Here is a 21,920-nt window from a genome sequence, read left to right as displayed (position 1 = left end):
AGAATTGAAAAGTGTCTAACTTGGACAAAATTATATATATGTGGTTATTTGTAGATATCTCTTCTGTTACTGCATTCATTGTTTCTGTCTATAGTTTTCTGCCTCATTGTTGTCCTTTACATTCAGGCCATCTTTGCCCATCATCTCAGTGATATTCCCTATATCACTGATGAAACCAGAGTAGTACCATGGTCTTTAGACAATAAATGCATTGAAACTATGATGAATCTGGCCTCCATGGCTGATTAGAGGATTTCCATGTTTACTTATCCTTTACCCTTTTCTGTTAATTGTTTCTATGTTCCATTTTGATTTTTCTTTACATACACACACACATGCATGTGTGCACCCACATGCCTATGTGTCTGTTGTTTGTGTAAACCCAAAGATTGATGACTTCATCTAATATTGGATTATGAAAACACAATGTTCACTGAAATAGGTTATAACACTAAAACTATATTTTAATCAGAGTTAATACATTCAACTTTTTGTGAAGAGGAGGAATGTATTCCTGAGGCCAAGGGAAATAAATATTATGTAATTTTTTCCCATGAGACAAGTTTTTCTCCTCACATACAAGCAATTGTAGTTTTTATGTGCTCGTGACTTACAGGTTCTAGCATCTATCCCACTTCCCAATATCTTATCTACTTAGTCATTTCATTTTACCTCTTTAATATCAAGTAGTGCAGATGGGTGTAAGTAAAATCATGTAAAATAATGACATATCTTAGATGTATACATGTATTTTCATCAAAGTCCTTTGTGTTCTACTTAAAACATACAGTGTCACTGCTGACATGTATGTCATAGGTTCACCACCATTGTTTTAAACAGATGTTATTGTTGAGTTCTGATCAAGCTGGTCCATGATTAAAGGCATTCCAGCTGTGACCATATGTTTTTTTCCTGAGATTACATTGTTCAAAGTATTCATCCTCTTTTTTTTTAAGGTGGCAGGGTGTGATTTGAGGGAAACTTGGTTGCTGTTTCTTGCAGGTTGAGCAACTTCATAGGGGCTTCCTCAGCTCATGCTACAGACAGTTGTATGCTTGTGAAAAGTCAATTTGTCATGGAGCCAATTCTTTGTACAGCTGCAATAACATTTGTGCCAAATTTTTCATCTCCTGAAACTCAACTCACCTTGAAAATATCATTTGTACTTCCAAGGGTCATTAATTTATTTGGAAAAGTGAGAAGTCAAGATCTATTTATTTATCACTATGATTTTATTTGTGAGGAAATGGACAACAAAATCAATAGAGTACCATTAAGTCAGTCAAAAGTTGGTTGGTTCATATCTTGTCAGAGTCACTGTATTGTGTCCATGCTTCAGTCCATTTGACTGTAAATTGGTATCAGAAGGTATGAACAGTTCTCTGTCGTAAGTATTAGCAATGATATAAAACTGATTCATAATTTATTAGCTTGCAGGGCTAAATTCAACTTTTTCTGCAGGAATAAAAGAGTTAGTGTGAAAAGAATTTGTTTGGCTTCTTACTAGCTATAGATTTTCTCAAGAGCTGACAAGGGATAGTGCCAGAAATACTCAGAAAAAATGCTATCCTACATTATTTTTGACTCCTAATATTTTTAATACTCGGTTTCTTAGATTTACTCATCTATAACAGTGTGATTCACAACCTTAATTTGTTGTCACATATCTAATGTAATAATTATGAATTGAAATTACAAGGGTATGTTGAAAAGTTCTCAGCCTGACAAGAAGAGAATAATCTAGAGCCATGTGTTATTTTACATAATTCCCTCACACAGCTTCTGAAATCCTTCTGAATGGTTACTAAAATATCACCTATCAGCAAAGAATCATCTGGAAATGTGCTTCCTTTGAAACTAATTTTAAGATTGGGGAATAGAAAATAAATGAATGGAGTTAGATCTGGTGAGTAGGATAGATGTTTTAAAATAGTCCAGATTTTCAAAATAACTTTTGTTTTGCCAACCCTGTGAGCATTGTTCTGGAAAAAATTAACAAAAAGCTGACTAAATACCTTTCCTCACTGTTTTGCTTATAGTGCTTCATTTTATTTCAATTTGTTCAGTTAGTTAGAGTAATATACTGTATTCACTGTTTGGCTCTTCTGAAGATAGTGAACAAAATCCTGTTCTTATCTCCAAACAACAGTGGTCATGACATTTCCACAGACTTTTAGGTCTTGAATATTTTGGTCCTGGAGAACCACTGAAATTGCTGAAATTACTGCAAAATTTGACTTTACTTGCAATCAACATTTCCCTGGATACCTTCACTGTTTCAGCAAATGATTTGGTTGAGATTTGTTGATTAGCCAAGATTTCAGGAAATGACATTATTGATGTGCATTGTTAAGGCTATAAAGAGTGTAGGTTTAGCAGAGTTTATCCTCTTATTGACATCATGAATATGATCATGGTATTTAGATCACAATGACCAAGTTCCCTTAGCTCTAAATAGATTCTGCAGGGTGATGAATGATATAAATCATCATTGCAAGTAGTGAAAGTATTGTGAAATTGTTGAGTGTTTTGTCATCTCGCAACAGAAAAATTATCTGCAGCTAGTGCCAATTATTTCTCACTTGAAGAATGTTTGAGAAACCTGAGATATGCGCATACATATGAATTCTTGTGATTCAGGGGTAAAAATGAAAGATAAGGAATCATGATGATTACAAGTTATTTTATTTGATATTTGAAATTTAGAGAAAATGTATAATTTAAATCTGAAAAGAAACAAAATTAATTTCTATTGTGAAAGAACTTATACTGTTCTATATTTAAGAGACGAGGAATTATGTACATTATTTACATTTGACGGATATTTGTCCTCATCTTGTTTGTTGTTAACACAACGTTTTGGCTGATATAGCCTCCATCCTTCATCAGGTGTCTTGGGGAAATTTCGAACCTGGGTTCTTATTCCTAAGGTATTTTTCGATGATGATGATGATATTATTGTTGTTGTTGTTGTTGTTGTTGTTGTTGTTGTTGTTGTTGTTGTTGTTGTTGTTGTTGTTGTTGTTGTTGTTGTTTTCCTTCTTTCTTCAAATTTTCTTCCATTTCTTGCCGAGTGTTTTCCGTACACCTAGGGCTGAGAAGCTCATTGTATGCATTCCCAGTTTACACATGAAAATTCACAGGTAAAATATGTATTAAAAAAAAATTAATAAATGCTTGCTTACCAACCACATGGTCCCGGGTTCAGTCCCACTGCGTGGCATCTTGGGCAAGTGTCTTCTACTATAGCCTCGGGCCGACCAAAGCCTTGTGAGTGGATTTGGTAGACGGAAACTGAAAGAAGCCCGTCGTATATATGTATATATATATGTGTATGTATGTATGTGTTTGTGTGTCTGTGTTTGTCCCCCCAACATCGCTTGACAACCGATGCTGGTGTGTTTATGTCCCCGTAACTTTGCGGTTCGGCAAAAGAGACCGATAGAATAAGTACTAGGCTTCTAAAGAATAAGTCCTGGGGTCGATTTGCTCGACTAAAGGCGGTGCTCCAGCATGGCCGCAGTTAAAAGACTGAAACAAGTAAAAGAGTAAATAAATAAATTCATGAATATATGTTGTTTTCATAGCGATAATGCTCTTCTCAGTACATGAGCCGTTCCGGTTAACACGATTTTTTGCACTTCCTGTAGGGATGGTAAGCCTGGTATCATTTTCAAATAGGTTTCAGTACCTTTTTTTTATCATTCCTAGAGATCCTACAATCACTGGTATGGTAGTCGCCTTGAAATGCCACATTTTTTCAATTTATATTAGCAAGTCTTTATATTTACTGATCTTGTCAAATTCTTTCGCCACTATATTGTGATCGCAAGGAATACTCATGTCAATTAATAAACACGTCTTCTTTGTCTGATCTTTTATAATAATATCCGGTTTATTAGCTTTTATAGTTTTGTCGGTATGTACGGGGAAGTACCCGAGAATCAACACATTTTCTTCCATCATTATTATCATCATCATCATCATCATCATCATCATTATTATTATTATTATTATTATTATTATTATTCATGTCACTGCCTGGAATCGAATTTGGAATCTTGGGGCTAGTAGCCTGTACTCTTAACCACTATGCCATATGCCCATGGGCAATTATGGAGTGAATTTTAGGGCTTATAAATCTAATATTTTCCTATCCTTCCTTAATACCGGTTCCCATATGCTATTCATATTTGCACTCGGCCTGCTTAGGAGGTTGTTGTGTCCTAGCGTATGTGCTGCTTTTAGTTTTCGTATTTTCCAGTGGTGTTCTCAGGGGAGGTGGTCTCCATTTTTCCATACATGATCAGCTATACCTGATTTATCAATATCTTCTCGTGTCATAGCTTTGCGATGTTTTTCTACCCTTATTTTGAGGAAGCAGCATATTTCGCCTTTGTATAACCTACCACAGCTGCATGGGATGGAGTACACGCAGTCTTTGGTCATATTCTCTTCTAGTGGTAGTTTTACTCAAAGGAGGTATTTGCGAAGTGTTGTATTACTCTTGAATACTGTCCTGATGTCATATGGGCCGCATATCTTTTGTACCTTTTCAGAGAGGCCTTTCACATAGAGTAGACAGACTGTAGACTGTTTATGGTTTCATCCTCTCTTTTCTTCATAATTGGAGTAGATAGTATGTTTTTGAGATAGTTGTTGCTTAATAGATTGTTACTGAGCTTGATCATTTCTTCATGGTGGGTATCATGATCGCTACTTATATTCTTTGCTTGATGTTTTAGGCACTGAGCAATTCCTCTCTTTACACTGTATGGATAGTGGGAATTGAAGTTAAGGTATCATCCAGTGAAGGTTGGATTGCGGTATACAGATGTCCTGATTCCATACTTGGTGCGTGTTATTAATATGTCCAGGAATGCTAGCTGATTGTCTGTTCCCTTTTTCATTGTGAACTGTATGGATGGCTTTATTGAGTTTACATGATCTAACAGCACTTGGACATCTTCCAGGTGGGGCCAGAGAATAAAGGTGTCATCAACATACCGCAGTGTATAAAGGTGTCATCAACATATCGCAGTGTGTAAAAGTGTCATCAACGTATCACAGCCATAGGGTCACCCACCTGTGAAAGCAGTAATTAATGCAAGTAGTCAACATCTAGAAAGCTCTGAAGAAGCAGTACTAAACAAAGGTCTCAACTTTGTGACAACCATCAAGTGTATTCCATACTTGGTTGGAGATAATAGCCCCTATTGACGAGATAGCCATAAAGGTACCAATAGATCAGGGAGATGAACCAAGGTGGAAAATGAAACAGGTACTGGAAAAAGCAAAACTTCCCAAACCAAACATCACTAAGGAAGAAAAGTTCGTTATCAAAAGACTACAGAGTGATAATTCCATCATAATACTTCCGATGGACAAAGGAAATGCTACAGTGGTGATGAACAAGTCTGACTACTTGGAAAAATTGGCAAGTCTTATAAGTGATGGTAGCTACAGCAAAGTAAAGAAAGACCCAACTCTGAAAACAGAGAGGAAGTTGTCACAGATCTTGATCAAAAACAAGGATCACTTTACACCAATGAAGTACAAACAACTGACTCAACACTACAGTAAACTACCACACATGTACGGTCTACCTAAGATTCACAAGGATGGTATTCCATTAAGACCTATAGTGAACTGTAGAGGTTCAGCATGTCATCCACTGAGCCACTTCTTTGTGGATATAATCAGTCCATTAGCAGGAAAGTCAACATCATATGTGAAGAATTCCACCCATTTCACAGAATTGATCAAGGATACCCCCATTGAATCCAACTAGATGGTGAGTCTAGATGTGATAAGTCTGTTCACCAAAGTCCCAACTGGTGAAGCACTATTGGTGATTCAAGAAAAACTAGTGACAGACACCCATCTAAAAGAACGCACTAGTATACCAATAAGAAACTTGATGGAAATGTTGAACCTCTGTGTTGAAACTACCTATTTCAGTATAGATACTGATATATATTGACAAGAAGAGGGTTTAGCTATGGGTTCGCCATTATCACTGATAATAGCCAATATATACATGGAATACTTTGAGAATTTGGCTTTAGGATCAACACTACTAAAACCAACCCTATGGCTGCGATATGTTGATGACACCTTTATTCTCTGCCCCCACCAGGAAGATGTCCAAGTGCTGTTAGATCATGTGAACACAATAAAGCTATCCATATAGTTCACAATGGAAAAGGAAAAAGACAATCAGCTAGCATTCCTGGACGTATTAATAACACGTACCAAGTATGGATTCAGGACATCTGTATACCACAAACTGACCTTCATTGGACAATACCTTAACTTCAATTACCACCATCCATACAGTGTAAAGAGAGGAATTGCTCAGTGCCTAAAACATCAAGTAAAGAATATAAGTAGCGATCGTGATACCCACCACGAAGAAATGATCAAGCTCAGTAACAATCTATTAAGCAACAACTATCTCAAAAACATACTATCTACTCCAATTATGAAGAAAAGAGATGATGAAACCAATAGACTGTCTACAGAATGTCTACCCTATGTGAAAGGCCTCTCTGAAAAGATACGAAAGATATGTGGCCCATATGATATCAGAACAGTATTCAAGAGTAATACAACACTTCGCAAATATCTCCTTTGGGTAAAACCACCAATAGAAGAGAATATGACCAAAAACTGCATGCACTCCATCCCATGCAGCTGTGGTAGGTTATACAAAGGCGAAACATGCTGCCCTCTCAAAATAAGAGTAAAAGAACGTCGCAAAGCTATGACACGAGGAGATATTGATAAATCGGGTATAGCTGATCATGTATGGAAAAATGGAGACCACCTCCCCCTATGGGATGAAGTCAAAATAATAGAGAACACCACTGGAAAATACGAAAACTACAAGAAGCAGCGCATATGCTAGGACACAACAACCTCCTAAGTAGACTGAGTGCAAATATGAATAGCATATGGGAACCGGTATTAAGGAAGGATAGGAAAATATTAGATTTATAAGCCCTAAAATTCACTCCATAATTGCCCATGGGCATATGGCATAGTGGTTAAGAGCACGGGCTACTAACCCCAAGATTCTGAATTCGATTCCAGGCAGTGACATGAATAATAATAATGATAATAATAACAACATTGAAAAATACCTTAGGAATGAGAACCCAAGTTCGAATTTCCCCCAAGACACCTGATGAAGGCTGGAGGGTATATCAGCCGAAATGTTATGTTAACAGCAAACAAGATGAGGACAAATATCTGTCAAATGTAAATAATGTAATAAAATAACTATACTGTTGCAAAATCTGTCTTTCAAGTACATGTAACTAATGAGTTAGGAATGAGTAAAAAAAATTACATGAGTTCATCCACAACTTATATAACCTTTGTTCAAGGTTGCTTCATCAGAATAAAGACAATGCCAGAGTGGATCATTGCTACTCGATCTCAAAAATGGGAGTTATACCTGGAAGAGTGTTTTAATACCTTCAATAATACCACAATGTAGAAATCCATAGTACAAACTCCTAGTTAATGTCGAAAGTACAAAATCCTTGAACACTTTTAAGGTATGGAAATCAAATTGCACTGCATTTCTGTGAATACATTGATTGCAGTTACTATTAACTGTTTTTTTAAGTGATCAGGTTTCATTAATACTCCTGTTAAAAAGTAACAAATGACTCATAACTAAGCCAAACTGTTGCAACAAGTACAATATTAGAATAATAAAAATATCTCATTAATATTTAGGTACAAAGGCATGCATGCAGTGAAGTAATCTTTATTGGGAGAAAATTTTTTAAAATGGTTCGTTGTTATGTTTTAGAATTTCATTATAAGATTTCAATATCATTCTTACTTCCACTGTATTTTCTGGGGTAGTAAGTTATCCTGAATGTCTGGGTGGCTTGAAAATAAGAGAAAAATATCATTAGTAATATATAAATATAAATATATGAGGGGGTGCTGAAAAGTTCCTGACTTTAAGAGTATCACAAAAGGCCTGGTTGGAGGACTACTGTGATAAGTGTGTGAATCTGAGAGAGGAATTTGTTGAATAAAATTATAATTGACTGATCCTCCTTTATTTTCTTTTATCCAAAGCCAGGAACTTTTCAGCACCTCCTTGTGTGTGTGTGTGTGTGTGTGTGTGTGATCATCATTTAATGCCCATTTTCCATGCTGGCATGGGTTGGACAGTTTGACTGAAAACTGGTAAGCTGGGAGCTGCACCAGGTTTCAATCTGATTTGGCATGGTTTCTACAGCTGGATGCCCTTCCTAACACCATATGTATATATATATATATATATATATATATATATATATATATATATAATATAATAAATATATAAACATATGCATATATCCATACATATATATATGTACATACCTACATCTATATGTATACATACATGCATATATGGGTATAGGACATAAAAAAAACATCAAACACAATGAAAAACGAAAACATAAAAACGAACTTTTTCAAACAACGAAAAAAGCAAATAGAGAAACGAGACATGCAACATAAAGAGTATACCCCTTCATCAATTGTCCCTGTTTCATCTACTCTGTGTTTCGAAAGCAAGGACAATACGCAACTTCGTTGAAACAATCCTTCCCGCTAAGCAAATTAAATCAAATTTGGGATATTTTGCAAAGGGTGAAAGTGTTAACAAGAACAGGATAGTGAGAACAAGACAGTAAAAACAAACAGTGAGGGCTGTTGAGCCAAGACGATAGAAAAATTATATATATGAAATTGACATGTTTGTATATCTATTATGTAGATTTACATATATCATCCCTTGATGCTGTGTGGACTGAGTTTGTTGTTGACAGGCCACTAATATTAAACTCTAATGGTTGCAAATTAATAACACCAGTTCTCTGTAGTTACTAAATTTAATGTGTGTATAAACAAAATGGGATTTTTGGGGGATTGGTCAAGACCACACCCCCTACAAGGATCAAAAGTCAAGACTGCTCATAAGTTTTTCAATGTACAGAAGAATAGGTAAAATTTTGATATTCGTATGTCTTCTACGAAAGTTTATATACACAGACTATTCACACCACACTCATAAAATTAAGCATGCATTGAATTTTATTCACTTTTATTCATTAAAAATGAATGATTAACAATGCTAGGTTACTGATTAACAATGCTGGGTTACATCACAAGGTGATGAGCTCAAACATTGCTCATTAATCTGCTTGCTCCAGTTTGTCTTACAAAATCAGTCCAACTTGTTTTTCATAGTGGATGAGAACATATAATAAGTAATACATGCTAGGTGAGAAAATTACATTTGCAGAAGTTGTTGTTGCTGATGTTTTGCAAACAACTTGCACATGCAAGTGCTACCAGTTGAGAACTCCACATACCGGAAGCCAGCAAGTGTATGAGGTCATCAGGAAAGAATGTGCACTGTTTCGGGGCCTACCTCTTGACAGCATCAATACGCACCAGCCCCTCTCACTGATATGACGCCCCACTTGCTAGATCAAATAGTTATCAAATATAGCTATCGCTCATCATCTCTTTTTAACCAAATCCAGTGGCTAGCCTTTTCCACTGTAGTTTGGATATCAGTCATGGTGGTATTTACTTTATAATGAGTTAGGCCTAACGATAACAACAGTCGTCTCACATTGTGTCCAACAAACCCTCTACATCTGACTTCGATTGGAAAATGCTCCGCTATCCAGCCTGTGTCTTCACATTCCTCGAGGAGGTTTACATAATGGTCAATCTTTCGAGCGCAAGTGGCGTCCATGTTATCTTCATGAAGAACCATTAACTCGACTAGATTCATACCTTTCTTGCTTTCACACCACATTAAAATGTCCGTTTTTTTAGGTAACTGGGATGGGAAAGTGTCCCTGGCACTCTGGTAAATCTGCAGTCATCTCCCAATAGTCATTCACTTTTCATCACATACTGGAAGCCAGCCAGTGTATGGGGTCATCAGGAGAGAATGTGCGCCGTTTTGGGACCTACTACTTTTCATCACTCGCAGGAAGTTTGTTGTTCTTCTTGAAATGGATCCACTGTCCTGAGTGCACAAAGGTAACGAAATCTCTAGTTGGTACTTTCAACGGTTTTGTTTCACTGTTGCTGAGATCAATTTGGTTCTTTATAACATTGAAGATAACCTTAAGGACCAGGTTGTGTCTCCATGTATACCTGTTCAATGCTAATGAACAGTTGGAAAGAATATGTTTCAGTGTTCCGACCTTTTCACATTTGCATATATCATTCTCTGAGATGTTTCATCTTACTAGATTTGTAGGTGATGGCAAAACATCATAGGATGAATGAATCAGAAAACTTAGCCAAGATGTGGTCCACCTCCATATCTCATCCCAACTTATTTTCCTCTCAACAATGTGTTCCTCCCATCTCATCATCTGTCCTTGTTGAATACATTGGATCAAATGAAGCTCTCTTCTCTCTGCTTCCCTCATTTTGATGCTATTGCTCCACATCATACTCCATTCGCTCCACATCATACTCACAAACAGTCTGAACTGATCTGTGCCAAAACCAAGTCCCTTCCAATGATTTTGCATTGCACCTACCATATCTCGGTGTGTAAGAGAAGACAAGATGTCATCAGTCTCTGCTTCTGCTTTCCACTTTCTGGCTGTTTTCACCTCTGGTGGGTTATGCCTGATTTTCATGTCCTTCGATTCTCTCAGCATCATCACCGTTTGTACCTTCCTCAGTTTATATATTTCAACTATTGACGCAGCAAGCCTCTTTTATGATACAGAGCTGAATTGTTCAACATCCGAGGTAGGCCTAGCCACTAATGAACACATTACATTTTTGTTCAATGATCTGAGCTTGTGACAATACTACCTCATATGTTAAAAGTGGCCATGAAAGTCACGGATATAAGCCAAACTGCAAGCACCAAATTTTGTATTTACCTGGTAACTTTGAGTTATCAATCGCTGATAATCCAACCTCAGCTTGTTTCATAATTTCCATTCCATGACTCCTATCTGAAAATGTTCCAGCATATACTTGCCCCAAGCTCTTGACGGGTTCTTCTTTGATTGTTGGAATGCTTTCTTCAGCTATTCAAAACTTAAATTCTTTCTGCACTCCCTTAACAAATGTCAGACTATGTGACTTTTTTGCTCTAAACTGCATCCTTGACCACCTCACAAGCTCACCTAGTCTCAAGAGGGCAGTCTGCATGATTTGCTAATCTGTAGATAAAAGTGCCAATCTGTTGTAATATCTCCAGCTGTAAGCCTCATCTCAAAACTGTCATAATACATCCTCATTATTTTGGTTACTTTGTCTGGAATGTGGAAGTGGTTCATGGCTCTCATCAATAATTTGTGTGGCACCGAGCCATATGCATTAGCTAGGTCAAGCCATACCACGTTCAGACTTCTCTTGTTCTGTTTGGCATCCTGGATTGCTTTCCAAATTGAAAAACAGTATTCAACACTTCCAGGGATCCCAGGGATTCTGGCCTTTTGAACAGATTCATCAACATATCTGTAAATATGTCACTGTTCTCCTTGAAAGAATTCCCATAAAAATCTTGCCTTGCATATTTAATAAGGATATTGGTCTAAACTGTTTCATAGTCCCTGCATTGGTTTCCTTCAGCAGGTATATGCCTTCTACCTTACACCAATCCTCTATTAGAGTCTCTTTGCACAAGAGCTGTTGAAGTAGGACAAAGAGCTTCTTTCGTAGATGATTGCAATATTTGTAAACTTTATACGAGATGCCATCACCTCCTGGGGCACTATTAGCTCTAGCTTTTGTTACAAAATTATTCACCTCTTTCTCCCTGATGTCCCCAATTTGAAATTCAATATCAGGTTCTAAGGGATGCATTAGCCCATGTAGAGGTGGCAGTGGCTGGTTACAGTGCGGATTGCTGTAGGTTTCTTTGATATAAGCGTCCAATTCTTCTTTCATGCACGATAAAGTGCCACTCTTCAGTTTAGTGAACATTTTCTTGGGAAACCCATGCGGGTCCTTCAGAAACTGCCCCCCAAGTTCTTTTACTTTCCTTTCGTTACTCATATTGGTGGATATGTCATTGCACAAAGCGGCATTTCCTTTTCAAATCGTCATACAGCAGCGCGAGGCCAGGTTTTTCATCTTCTCTAGCATATTTCTATTGCTTTCTTAGGCTGGTCTTTTCCTTCCTCAACTGTTTCATTTTCCTGATCCTCCTGCTTGGTCCACACTTTCCTTTTACTAATTTGATACTCTCTTTCACTCCAAATAATTCCTTTCCTCTATTGTAAATTGAGCTTGTTAATTTCCCAGTTTCTCCACTGTAGAGCCTGTCATTTTATTAGTTGAACAGATCTATAAGGTATTCTAGTGTTACCACTCTCTTATTTCAAATGTAATTTATTTCAGACTATAAATGTAGATGAGTGATTAAAAAGTTTGCTTTGCAATCACGAAAGCCCCAGGTTTGATCCCACTGCATGGCATTTTGAGCAAATGTCTTTACCATTGCTTCAGATTAACTCAAGTCTTGGGAATAAAAATTGCAGAGATAAAAACTGTACAGAAACCCATTGGGTGGATTATTACCTGTCACTCAAAAGTCTAGCTTTGTTTACATATTGTATCACACTGATTCAGCTTGGGAATTACACAAAGGGTTTACATTTCTGTGGAATACTCAGCAATTTACATATTCATTTAATGAGTTAAACATTCAGAAAGATGTTAGTGTGTGATTTGAGGGGGATTTAGCTACTCTTTCTAAAATGTTGATTAACCATATAGAGACTTCTTCATTGGCTTATTTGTTATTGTAGTGGTTACATCAAGGAATATGGTGTGAAGAATTAGGTCAGATTTCTGTACCTAAGTTCAAATTGATGAGATTGATGCATAGTCAGAACATATGGAGAGATGTAGTATTGCAGAATCATTTAAAGTTCTTGCCATCATGTTATAACAGGTATTTTTTTGTTGTATCAATAGGAAAGTCTGCCAAATGTTGACCTAACTGAGGGACCAACTATTTGAATCAACAGTAGCTTGATAGATAAAGCAATCAAAAATATGAAGAGACTGAAAACCCCTAGCCTGTCAAGAATCTCTGCTGAGATGCTTAAAATATCTGGTGGTGTAAGATATAGCCTAGTTACCCATATAGTTAATTAAGTTGTCCATCAGGGAGTCACACCCAATGATTGGTGTAGCAGCATTATAGTCAACAAAGGCAAAGGTAATGCCTTAGAAAAGAATAATTACAGAGGCATCAAACTACTGGACCAGGTGATGAAAGTCACAGAAAGGGGCATAGCTCAATTAATGAGGGAGAGAATTAGAGTAGATGAGATGCAGTTTGGATTTGTGCCATGACTGATGATATATTCGTGGTTAGGTAACTGTAGAAGTACCTAGCCAAAAATAAACCCCTGTATCTGGCTTTTATCAACATGGAGAAAGCCTTTGACAGAGTCCCCTGCCCCTTATCTGGTGATCAATGCAGAAGCTAGGGATAGATGAGTGGTTGGTGAGAGATGTACAAACCATAACAAGCAGGGATGCTGTCAGTAAGGTGAAGATTAGCAACGAGTATAGCAATGAATTTAGGGTAAAAGTAGGGGTTCACCAAGGATCAGTCCTCAGCCCCCTCTTGTTCATCATACTCCTCCAAGCAATAACAGAAGATTTTAAGACAGGAGCTCCTCTATGCTGATGACCTTGTTCTTATAGCCAAATTACTACCAGAACTAGAGAAGAAATTTCAGATGTGGAAACAAGGTCTAGAATCAAAAGGCCATAGAGTTAATCTAACAAAAACCAAAGTCTTTGTTAGTAGGAGAGTAGACAAACCATAAATCCCTTCAGGTAGATGACCCTACTTGATTTGTAGAAAAGGTGTAAGTGGAAACTCCATAAGATGTACCTGGTGTAAGCTATGGACACATAAGAGATGCAGCAATAACAGAGGAAGGTTGACAGGGAAAATAGTTTTTGTGTATGGAAGGTGCACAGATACAATAAACACTAGAAATGTACTGAAAATAGACCCCATCAAATGCCAGGCGGAAAAACTAGAAGTAGTTGATAGCTTCCATTACCTAGGTGACCAAGTCAGTAGCGGGGGTGGATGCTCTGAGAGTGTAGCTGCTAGAATAAGAACAAGCTGGGCAAAGTCCAGAGAGCTCCTACCTCTGATAGTAACAAAGGGCCTCACTCAGAGTGAAAGGTAGATTGTATAATGCCTGCGTGTGAACAGCCATGCTACATGGCAGGGAAGCATGGGCTGTGACCACTGAGGACATGCATAGGCTTGAAAGAAATTAAGTTAGTATGCTTCACTGGATGTGTAATGTCAGTGTGCATGCATGACAAAGTGTAAGCATCTTGAAAGAAAAGTTGGGCATAAGAGGCATCAGATGTAGTGTGCAAGAGAGATGACTGCACTGGTATGGTCATGTGATGCGTATTGATGAGGACAGCTGTGTGAAGAAGTACCAAATTCTAACTGTGGAGGGAACTTGTAGTAGAGGTAGACCCAGGAAGACATGGGACAAGGTGGTGAAGAATGACCTTCAAATGTTGGGTTCCACAGAACAATGACAAGTGACTGAGATCTTTGGAGATATGCTGTACTTGAGAAGACCTGTCAAGCCAAGTGAAATCATAATTGTGGCTGATGCAAGTGTGGCATAACTGGCATATAAAAAACATCATCAAACATTGGGTTATATGCTGTGCTTGAGAAGACCCATCAAACCAAATGAAATTGTAGTCATGACTAATGTCAGCACCGCGTAACTGGAACCTGTGCTGGTGGCACATAAAAAGCACCGTTTGAATGTTGGGCCTCATAGAATGACTGAGATCATTGGTGATATATATTGTGTTTGAGAAGACCTGTCAAACCAAGTGAGATCATAGTCATGGCTGATGCAGTTATGCATAATTGACACCCACTACACTCTTGGAGTGGTTAGCATTAGGAAGGGCATTCAGCCATGGAAACCATGCCAAATCAGATTGGAACCTGGTGCAGTTCCCTAACTTACCAGTTTTCAGTCAAACTGTCTAACCCATGCCAACATGGAAAACGGATGTTAAATGATGACGATGGACTTCTATCAAGTTTCTTTGTACCAAATTTCACTCAAGGCATTGGTCAACCCAAAGCTATGGTAGAAAACAATTACTCAAAGTCCCAAAATGAAGCGTATGATATACTCTACCTTAATATGCAGTTTAGATTCTACCAAACTCTATGACAGTCATAAATAGGTAATATAGAGGTTAGCTCACTGCTATGAACATGAAGGATTGTATAATTGAATTCTTAAATAGATACAAGGCTTCAGATGTGAGGCATGGGTATAGTCAATTATGTTGACCCCTGCCTACTTACTTGACTGGTATTTATTTAATCAACTCCAGGTGTATGTTTTGTTTGCTTTCAGTGCACAGTTTAAATACTCTCACAGTATAAAACCTATTATAGGCTGTCATTTCTCTCAAGAGGCAGTCATGCCATTCTACTGTATGAAAGCTTAGAAAAGCTTCCGTACACCTCACTTACAACTGCAGAACATTTTGTAAAGGCAAGATGACATACACAAGAATGTGAAATGCCTTTCTGTTCAAATTACGTTCAATCAACAGTCTCTCACATTTCTTCCAATATCATTCACCTCCTATTTCAACAATATCCTAGGTATCCTCCCTGCTCACTGTTTCTTTGTCGACTGAATTCCAACAGATAATTGAGAGAACTTTCATCTTTTTATGATTACTAATTGAGTTTTCTATGAAATATTTTGGTATTTAGTTTTATTCCTGTTTTGAGTTCAAATTCATCAAGGTTTGATTATGCCTTTCATCTCTTCAGAGTTAATAAAATAAATATTAGTCATACACAAGGATCTATTCAATCAACTATATTGATATTCTTATCAAACTTTCTTTGTACAATCAATATCTCATCTCCCCTTCACCTTTTCCACCTTCTCTTATAATGGGAAGGTTTTGGAACAAGCTAAGGCTGAGAACATTATTGCTTTGATTGCCTAATCTTGATTCTTCAGTGTTTGTGTACGTCTGTCAACCTTTTACTTTGATGTAGTTTGTCTTTCTTCTCAATCAATTGTACATAATACTAAACTATATACACCTTTTTGAATTAAGAACTCATTATTATAAACCATAATTTTGTAATGTAATATCTTTGATGACCAAATAGAAATATCTACTTACATACCCACCTACCCTTTAACATTTCCTCCCATGTCTTCCTGGGTCTCCTTCTTCTGTTAACTCTAATCACATTAAGTGATTGGTACTTCTTTATATAGCTGTCCTCATCCATACACATCACATGCTCATATCAGTGCGGTCTTCTTTCTTGCACACTACATCTGATTCCTTTGTCTAGTTTTTCTTTCAGCACATGAATACTATGTCATTCATGCACACTCACATTGCACATCCTATGGAGCATGTTTGCTTCATTTTTTTCCAGGTTTCTCAAGTCTTCTGCATTCAAGGCTTTTGTCTCACTACCAAGCAGCATTGCAGTTCTAATACAAGCATCATGCAATCTGTCCTTCACTTTGTGAGAAAAGATATTTGTTGTCAACAATGGTTGTAGCTCCTTGAACTTTCTACAACCTGGTCATACTTTGGCTCCTATACGTTCAGAGAAACCACTTCCCTTGCTAATTTCATCTCGAAGATAACAAAAGTTACCAAATATTTCTTGTGAGCCATCCAGGCAATCAAGGGAGTCTATTTCTGGTATATCCATGGAACATACTGCTCCAGTGAATATCTATCATGTACTAAGTTTATGTTCTCTGCTAGTCTACTTGTAATTCCACTACATCTCTTATATGTACATAGCTTACAATGGGTACAGTTTATGGAGTTTATACCTCCTGCTTTTTGGCATATTGAAGAAGGACATTTCCCTGAAGGTACCAGGGTCCTGTCTTTCTTACTATAATCTTTGTCTTTGTTAAGTTTACCTTTTTAGCAGTTTACTATGACACTGTTATGCTAATCATTGGGTATGACTTCTTGTGTAGCAATCATGTACTCTTTGTCACCAGATATTCTGAGCATCTCTACAACTATCCCATATAGATCCATAGCTCTCTCATTCTTCATCTCCTTTGTAGATTTATATACTATGTTGCTGTCAACTTGAATTGCTAATTCCTCAGTTGGTCAGCACAAGGTAACCCTTCAATATTCCATACATTGTCCACATTTAACAACCTCTCATAATAGTATTTCCATGCCATTTTCTTGTCTTCCATATTGCTGGTGAGAATACCTTAGTTATTCTGAATACATTTCTCACCAATGACATATTGGTTCTTTCTCACACACTGCCTTGCAATCCTGAGCACCTCATCCCTTTGATCACATTGCTAAATTTGAAAAAAATTCCCTCCTTTTCTGCTTCACCCTTAGCCAAACATATTTGTCACCAAGCTGCCCTTCCAGCTAATTGGTAATGCTCTCTATTACTTCCTTCTCTCTATGTTTTCCAAGTCTGTCTCTTAACCTTTACTGCCTTATCAACCGTATCATTTCACCACCAGGTTACTTTTGGCTTTGTTGGGACTTTGCTTCTGTGACCTCGAGCAAGTTATTTGCAGAAATTCATAGTTTTCATCTATGCTACAAGTATTTAAATCTGCCTCCTGACAGTCATGTGCATCACTTAGGGTTTCTCTAAATCAGTCCCCAGTTGTTGGATCTTTTAGTTTCCATGCCTCTCTTCTCCATGTCATCATTGATTTCTGCATCTGCCAAGCTCTGACACTGAAATCACTAGACACTAATCTATATTTGTGTAAAGCATTGTTCACCAGGAAAGGTTTCAGCATTCACAATAGCTCTCCTGCCCCTTTTCCTGGTGAGAATGTAATAAATATGGCCTGTGTGTATGCCACATTGGTAGGTGATGATATGGTTGGCTGGTTTCTTAAATTGTGTGATGCAAATTGTTAGATCATTTGTGTCATGAAACTCCAGAAGCCTTACATCCTATTCACTTCCTGCATCATTTTTTTTATAGCTTCCCTATGTCACGGAAGCCCTTGGTGTGTTGGCCAACATGACCATAGAAGTTGCCAGACATGATAATGAACTTGCTGTTGATTGTTATTGAGGCAGTCTGTAAAAAAGTGTCATAGAATCTGTTAATGCTACCTGCGGAACATATGCTGAGGTAACTGCTGTAGTTGAGTTACCTATAACTAGTTTCATCTTAATCATCCTACTGCATATCCCGATATATATATATATATATATATATATATATATATATATATATATATATATATATATTAAATATATACTTTTATAAAACAAATTTTACAAAATATATAGTATCTGTTAACAGTCTTAGCAAAAAGCTCACAGGTGAGTTTTTGTATATATATATATATATATATATATATCTTTTACTTGTTTCAGTCACCAGACTGCAGCTATGCAGGAGCACCGCCTTGAATAATTTTAGTCAAATGAATTGACCCCAATACATTTAAAGCCTAGTATTTATGTTATCAATCTCTTTTGTCAAATCATTAAGTTATGGGGACATAAACATGCCAACATTGGTTGTGAAGTAGTGGTGGGGGACAAACACAGACAGAAACACACACACATCATGGTATTGACCAGACTATCAGATGTTGTTATAGATCACTGGTCACAATACACTTCACATCATTTTAGCTCTTGAATGATGCCACTCCACTGGCTAGGCAAACAGGCCAATGTTCCTCTGATTGGAAGACTATTCCATCACAGGGTTAACCATTTACAATTGAGTGGACAGGAGTATGGTGAAATGAAGGGATTTGCACTGGAACACAATGCACTACCCAGTCTGGGAATCAAACCCATGAGCTAGTGATCATGAGTGCAACACCCTAATCACTAGGCCTTCACACACACATGCACACACAATGGTGGAGGGGCTTCTTTCAGTTTCTGCCTACCAGATCTACTCACAAGGCTTTGGTTGGGCCAAGGCTATGGAAGAAGGCACTTACCCAATGTGCCACAGAGTGGGACTGAACCTAGAACCATGTGGTTAGGAAGCAAACTTCTTACAACACAGCCATGCCTATATATATTGTTGTCATCATCAGAATTTATAAAGTTTTGAGATCATGGAATATTTCATTTTTGGAATTAGTTGTTGAACTTATGTATAAAGCTTTATGTGAATATTGGGTTGGCAATATATATATATATATATATATATGATGGGCTTCATCCACTCACAAGGCTTTGGTTGGCCTGAGGCTATAGTAGAAGACACCCAAGGTGCCATTTAGTGGGACTGAATCTGGAACCATGTGGTTGGGAAGCAAGTTCCTTACCATACAACCATGCCTGTGCTTATATATATATTCCAATATCACCAGTCATGACTTAACTCATCAGTACCTTCACTTTCAGCAATATCACATATGATTCCAGTGCTGCAGTTGCCATCTACCACTAACACCATACATTTACTACATTTCCGTAGCTTGTATACCTGAGGCTTTGATCTTGCCACTTTGATCTTGTGATTATAGGTAACACTGATAGTTAGAAGAAATGGTAGTTGTGTGGTGGATTACTTGAACATTTTGATAAATAAATCCAGAAATTTGATTCTCATAAACAGATAAATTTTAATTTATTTTACATAATGTGTTCTGAATCAAATTATTTTGATAACAATAACCATTTGGTGTCGTTATCTGTGATTATAGTAAACTGCTTCCTCTCTACTTCTCATTTCTGAACTGTACCTTCTGAAGAATGCACATGTGTGCACGTGCACACATGCACGCACACACATGCGCACACACACACACACATGCACACACACACACACACACACACACACACACACACACACACACACACACACACACACACGCACGCACAGAGCAATCCAATAATTTTCTTGGCTGTCTTCACATGAAAACATTACTCTTTGAATTGTATATTTTGATTGGTTTGTTCATCCTTTCTATTCCCCTTTCTATTCTCTTTCACTTTTTATTTCATTCTCTTCCATACACTCTATGCTCTCACTCTTTTATCTTGTTTTATCTTGCTGTCAGTAACCTTTACAGTTGTGTATGCAACCACCTCATCATAACATGCACTCAACCCTGATCGAATAGACAATTATTGTTTTTTTTTTCTTTTTTAATTTACTTCCAGTTGATTCTGAAGTGCATAACTAGTTTCTGTTCAGTACAAACCAAAAAGAAGTGAATTAGAAATGCATGACGTTTTATAAAGAGACAGATAAGCTCATTAACTCTTAGATGTCAGCATTAGACAACAATGTAAATGCTACCTGATGACTTGTTACTTTGTCCAAAGAGAAAATATTTGTTTCAAAGAAACTGGTGAAAACTGACTGGAATTGGGAGGGTGTATTTCTTGAAAATTTTTTACTTAAAATTTTTAAGAACTTTTTACTTCTTACTAGATGTTAGGTCCTTATCAGTTTAATTACTACATATATTTTAATCTCCCTTTGTAAAAATAATTTTAAAAGATCATTGATTTATGCCAATTTTATTAACTATTCTATTCATTTTAACTTCTTTATAAAAAAAAAAAAAAATAAATAAACAAAAAGTACTCTAATTTTAATCAACATTTATAGTTTTAACTACTTTTGTGGTAACACTTGTGTGAAGAATTAATTTTTAGTGGTGATGGTGGTGAAGATGATGATAGTGGATGCAATGGCTGTAGTGGTTGTTACAGTGCTGGTGGTGCTGACTGCAGTGATGATAGTGGTAGTGGTGATGGTTGCTGTGAAAGTTGTCAAGGTGGTGGTGGTGGTAGTCAAAGTAGGCATTATTTTACTTTAAAATGCCACATTGGTATAAGAAATCAAATCAAAAAGAATTCAGCAAAATCCATTAAAATGATTCTAAAATTTTTTCTTCCCCTGCAAAACATTTGAAAGCACATAGAATACTGCATAATGAACATATACAGTGGGTTTGAAATAAACAGAAGTGAAACTATATGGTGTGATTGTGCAGAAAATTATGTTAGACTATACTGGCATTAATAGTAAGTAAGTGAAATTGTAAAAGATGAGTTGAATATATTTCTTTATTACTACCTGTGATAACATAGCAGTGCTGGTAGTAGTTTCTTTCTGTAACCTTTAATTTGGTCATTGGAACACCATTAAGGACACAGTCTTTATGTAGAGATTCACTAGAGTAGTCATTTTCCTATTGTCTTCTCCATGGAGAAGGACTCGAATTTAGTACTGCAAGATAACAAGATATCTATCAGCTTTCTAATGCTACTACTATTTGCATTGATACACTATGCCACATTGAAGTTTCTATATACAACTTAGTAGTCTGAGTTGTTAAATGTCTTGGTTACACAGTCATGCTGCTTACAAGATATAAGTTTATTTATATCTTGGTTGATTGTAAATAACCTACCTACTTGACTATTTATATTCTATAGTAGCAAGGCACATACATTAAAAGATGGCTTCAAAGATGAACAGAGAATTGGAATAATGTAAATAAGACATAAAAGGAAATAACAGAAAGTTACACAAATTTGAGTATACCTAAGTGAATCAAGTATGAACCATTGGATATTTAATACTGATTTACAATAATACTTAATCAAAATTGAACTGAAAACTTAGTGGTCATCAAAAGAATTGGATAAGATATGAAGGAGAAGCAGTTTTGATGATATTGACATCTAATGAAAATAGAGGATGCATGCTGGGAGAAAACATTACTGTTAGTGGCATATAATGCTTTTAAAAGAGGGTAAGCAAAGGAATCTTTAGAAAGTAGAATTAGGACAAACATTGAAAGAGCTGAAACTATGTTGTTTAGTTTACTTTTCCC

At 36.8% G+C, this 21,920-nt stretch overlaps 2 protein-coding genes across 8 annotated transcripts in view; both read right to left on the bottom strand.

The window, feature by feature from the left end:
* Positions 1 to 2,666: 2,666 nt before the first annotated feature.
* LOC106879572 (uncharacterized) overlaps positions 2,667 to 21,920 on the bottom strand; it is a 650,101-nt gene continuing 630,847 nt past the window's right edge. The window contains exons 30-31 of one of the 7 annotated variants that reach the window (XR_016242266.1): positions 6,830 to 7,906; positions 2,667 to 4,414 (exon numbers count right to left, since the gene is read on the bottom strand). The gene's annotated coding sequence lies outside the window, so the exon portion shown is untranslated. Of the gene's footprint in view, positions 7,907 to 21,157; positions 21,311 to 21,920 lie in introns of those variants that run through there. The other 6 variants (XR_016242267.1, XR_016242268.1, XR_016242265.1 and 3 more) reach the window with 6 other exon arrangements.
* Positions 11,515 to 12,063, bottom strand: LOC149135135 (uncharacterized). The gene has a single exon (XM_089353473.1). The coding sequence runs from the start codon at positions 12,061 to 12,063 to the stop codon at positions 11,515 to 11,517; it is 549 nt and encodes a 182-aa protein (XP_089209599.1).

Source organism: Octopus bimaculoides, chromosome 6, assembly GCF_046866305.1.
Source record: "Octopus bimaculoides isolate indiv1 chromosome 6, ASM4686630v1, whole genome shotgun sequence".
NCBI classification, from domain to species: domain Eukaryota; kingdom Metazoa; phylum Mollusca; class Cephalopoda; order Octopoda; family Octopodidae; genus Octopus; species Octopus bimaculoides.
The sequence above is the reverse complement of the archived record's forward strand: the minus strand, read 5'-3'. Positions and strand labels throughout refer to the sequence as shown.

Bases quoted from the DNA above. Each gene is read 5' to 3' on its own strand.
- LOC149135135 (XM_089353473.1), bottom strand. From the start codon at position 12,063: ATGAGTAACGAAAGGAAAGTAAAAGAACTTGGGGGGCAGTTTCTGAAG.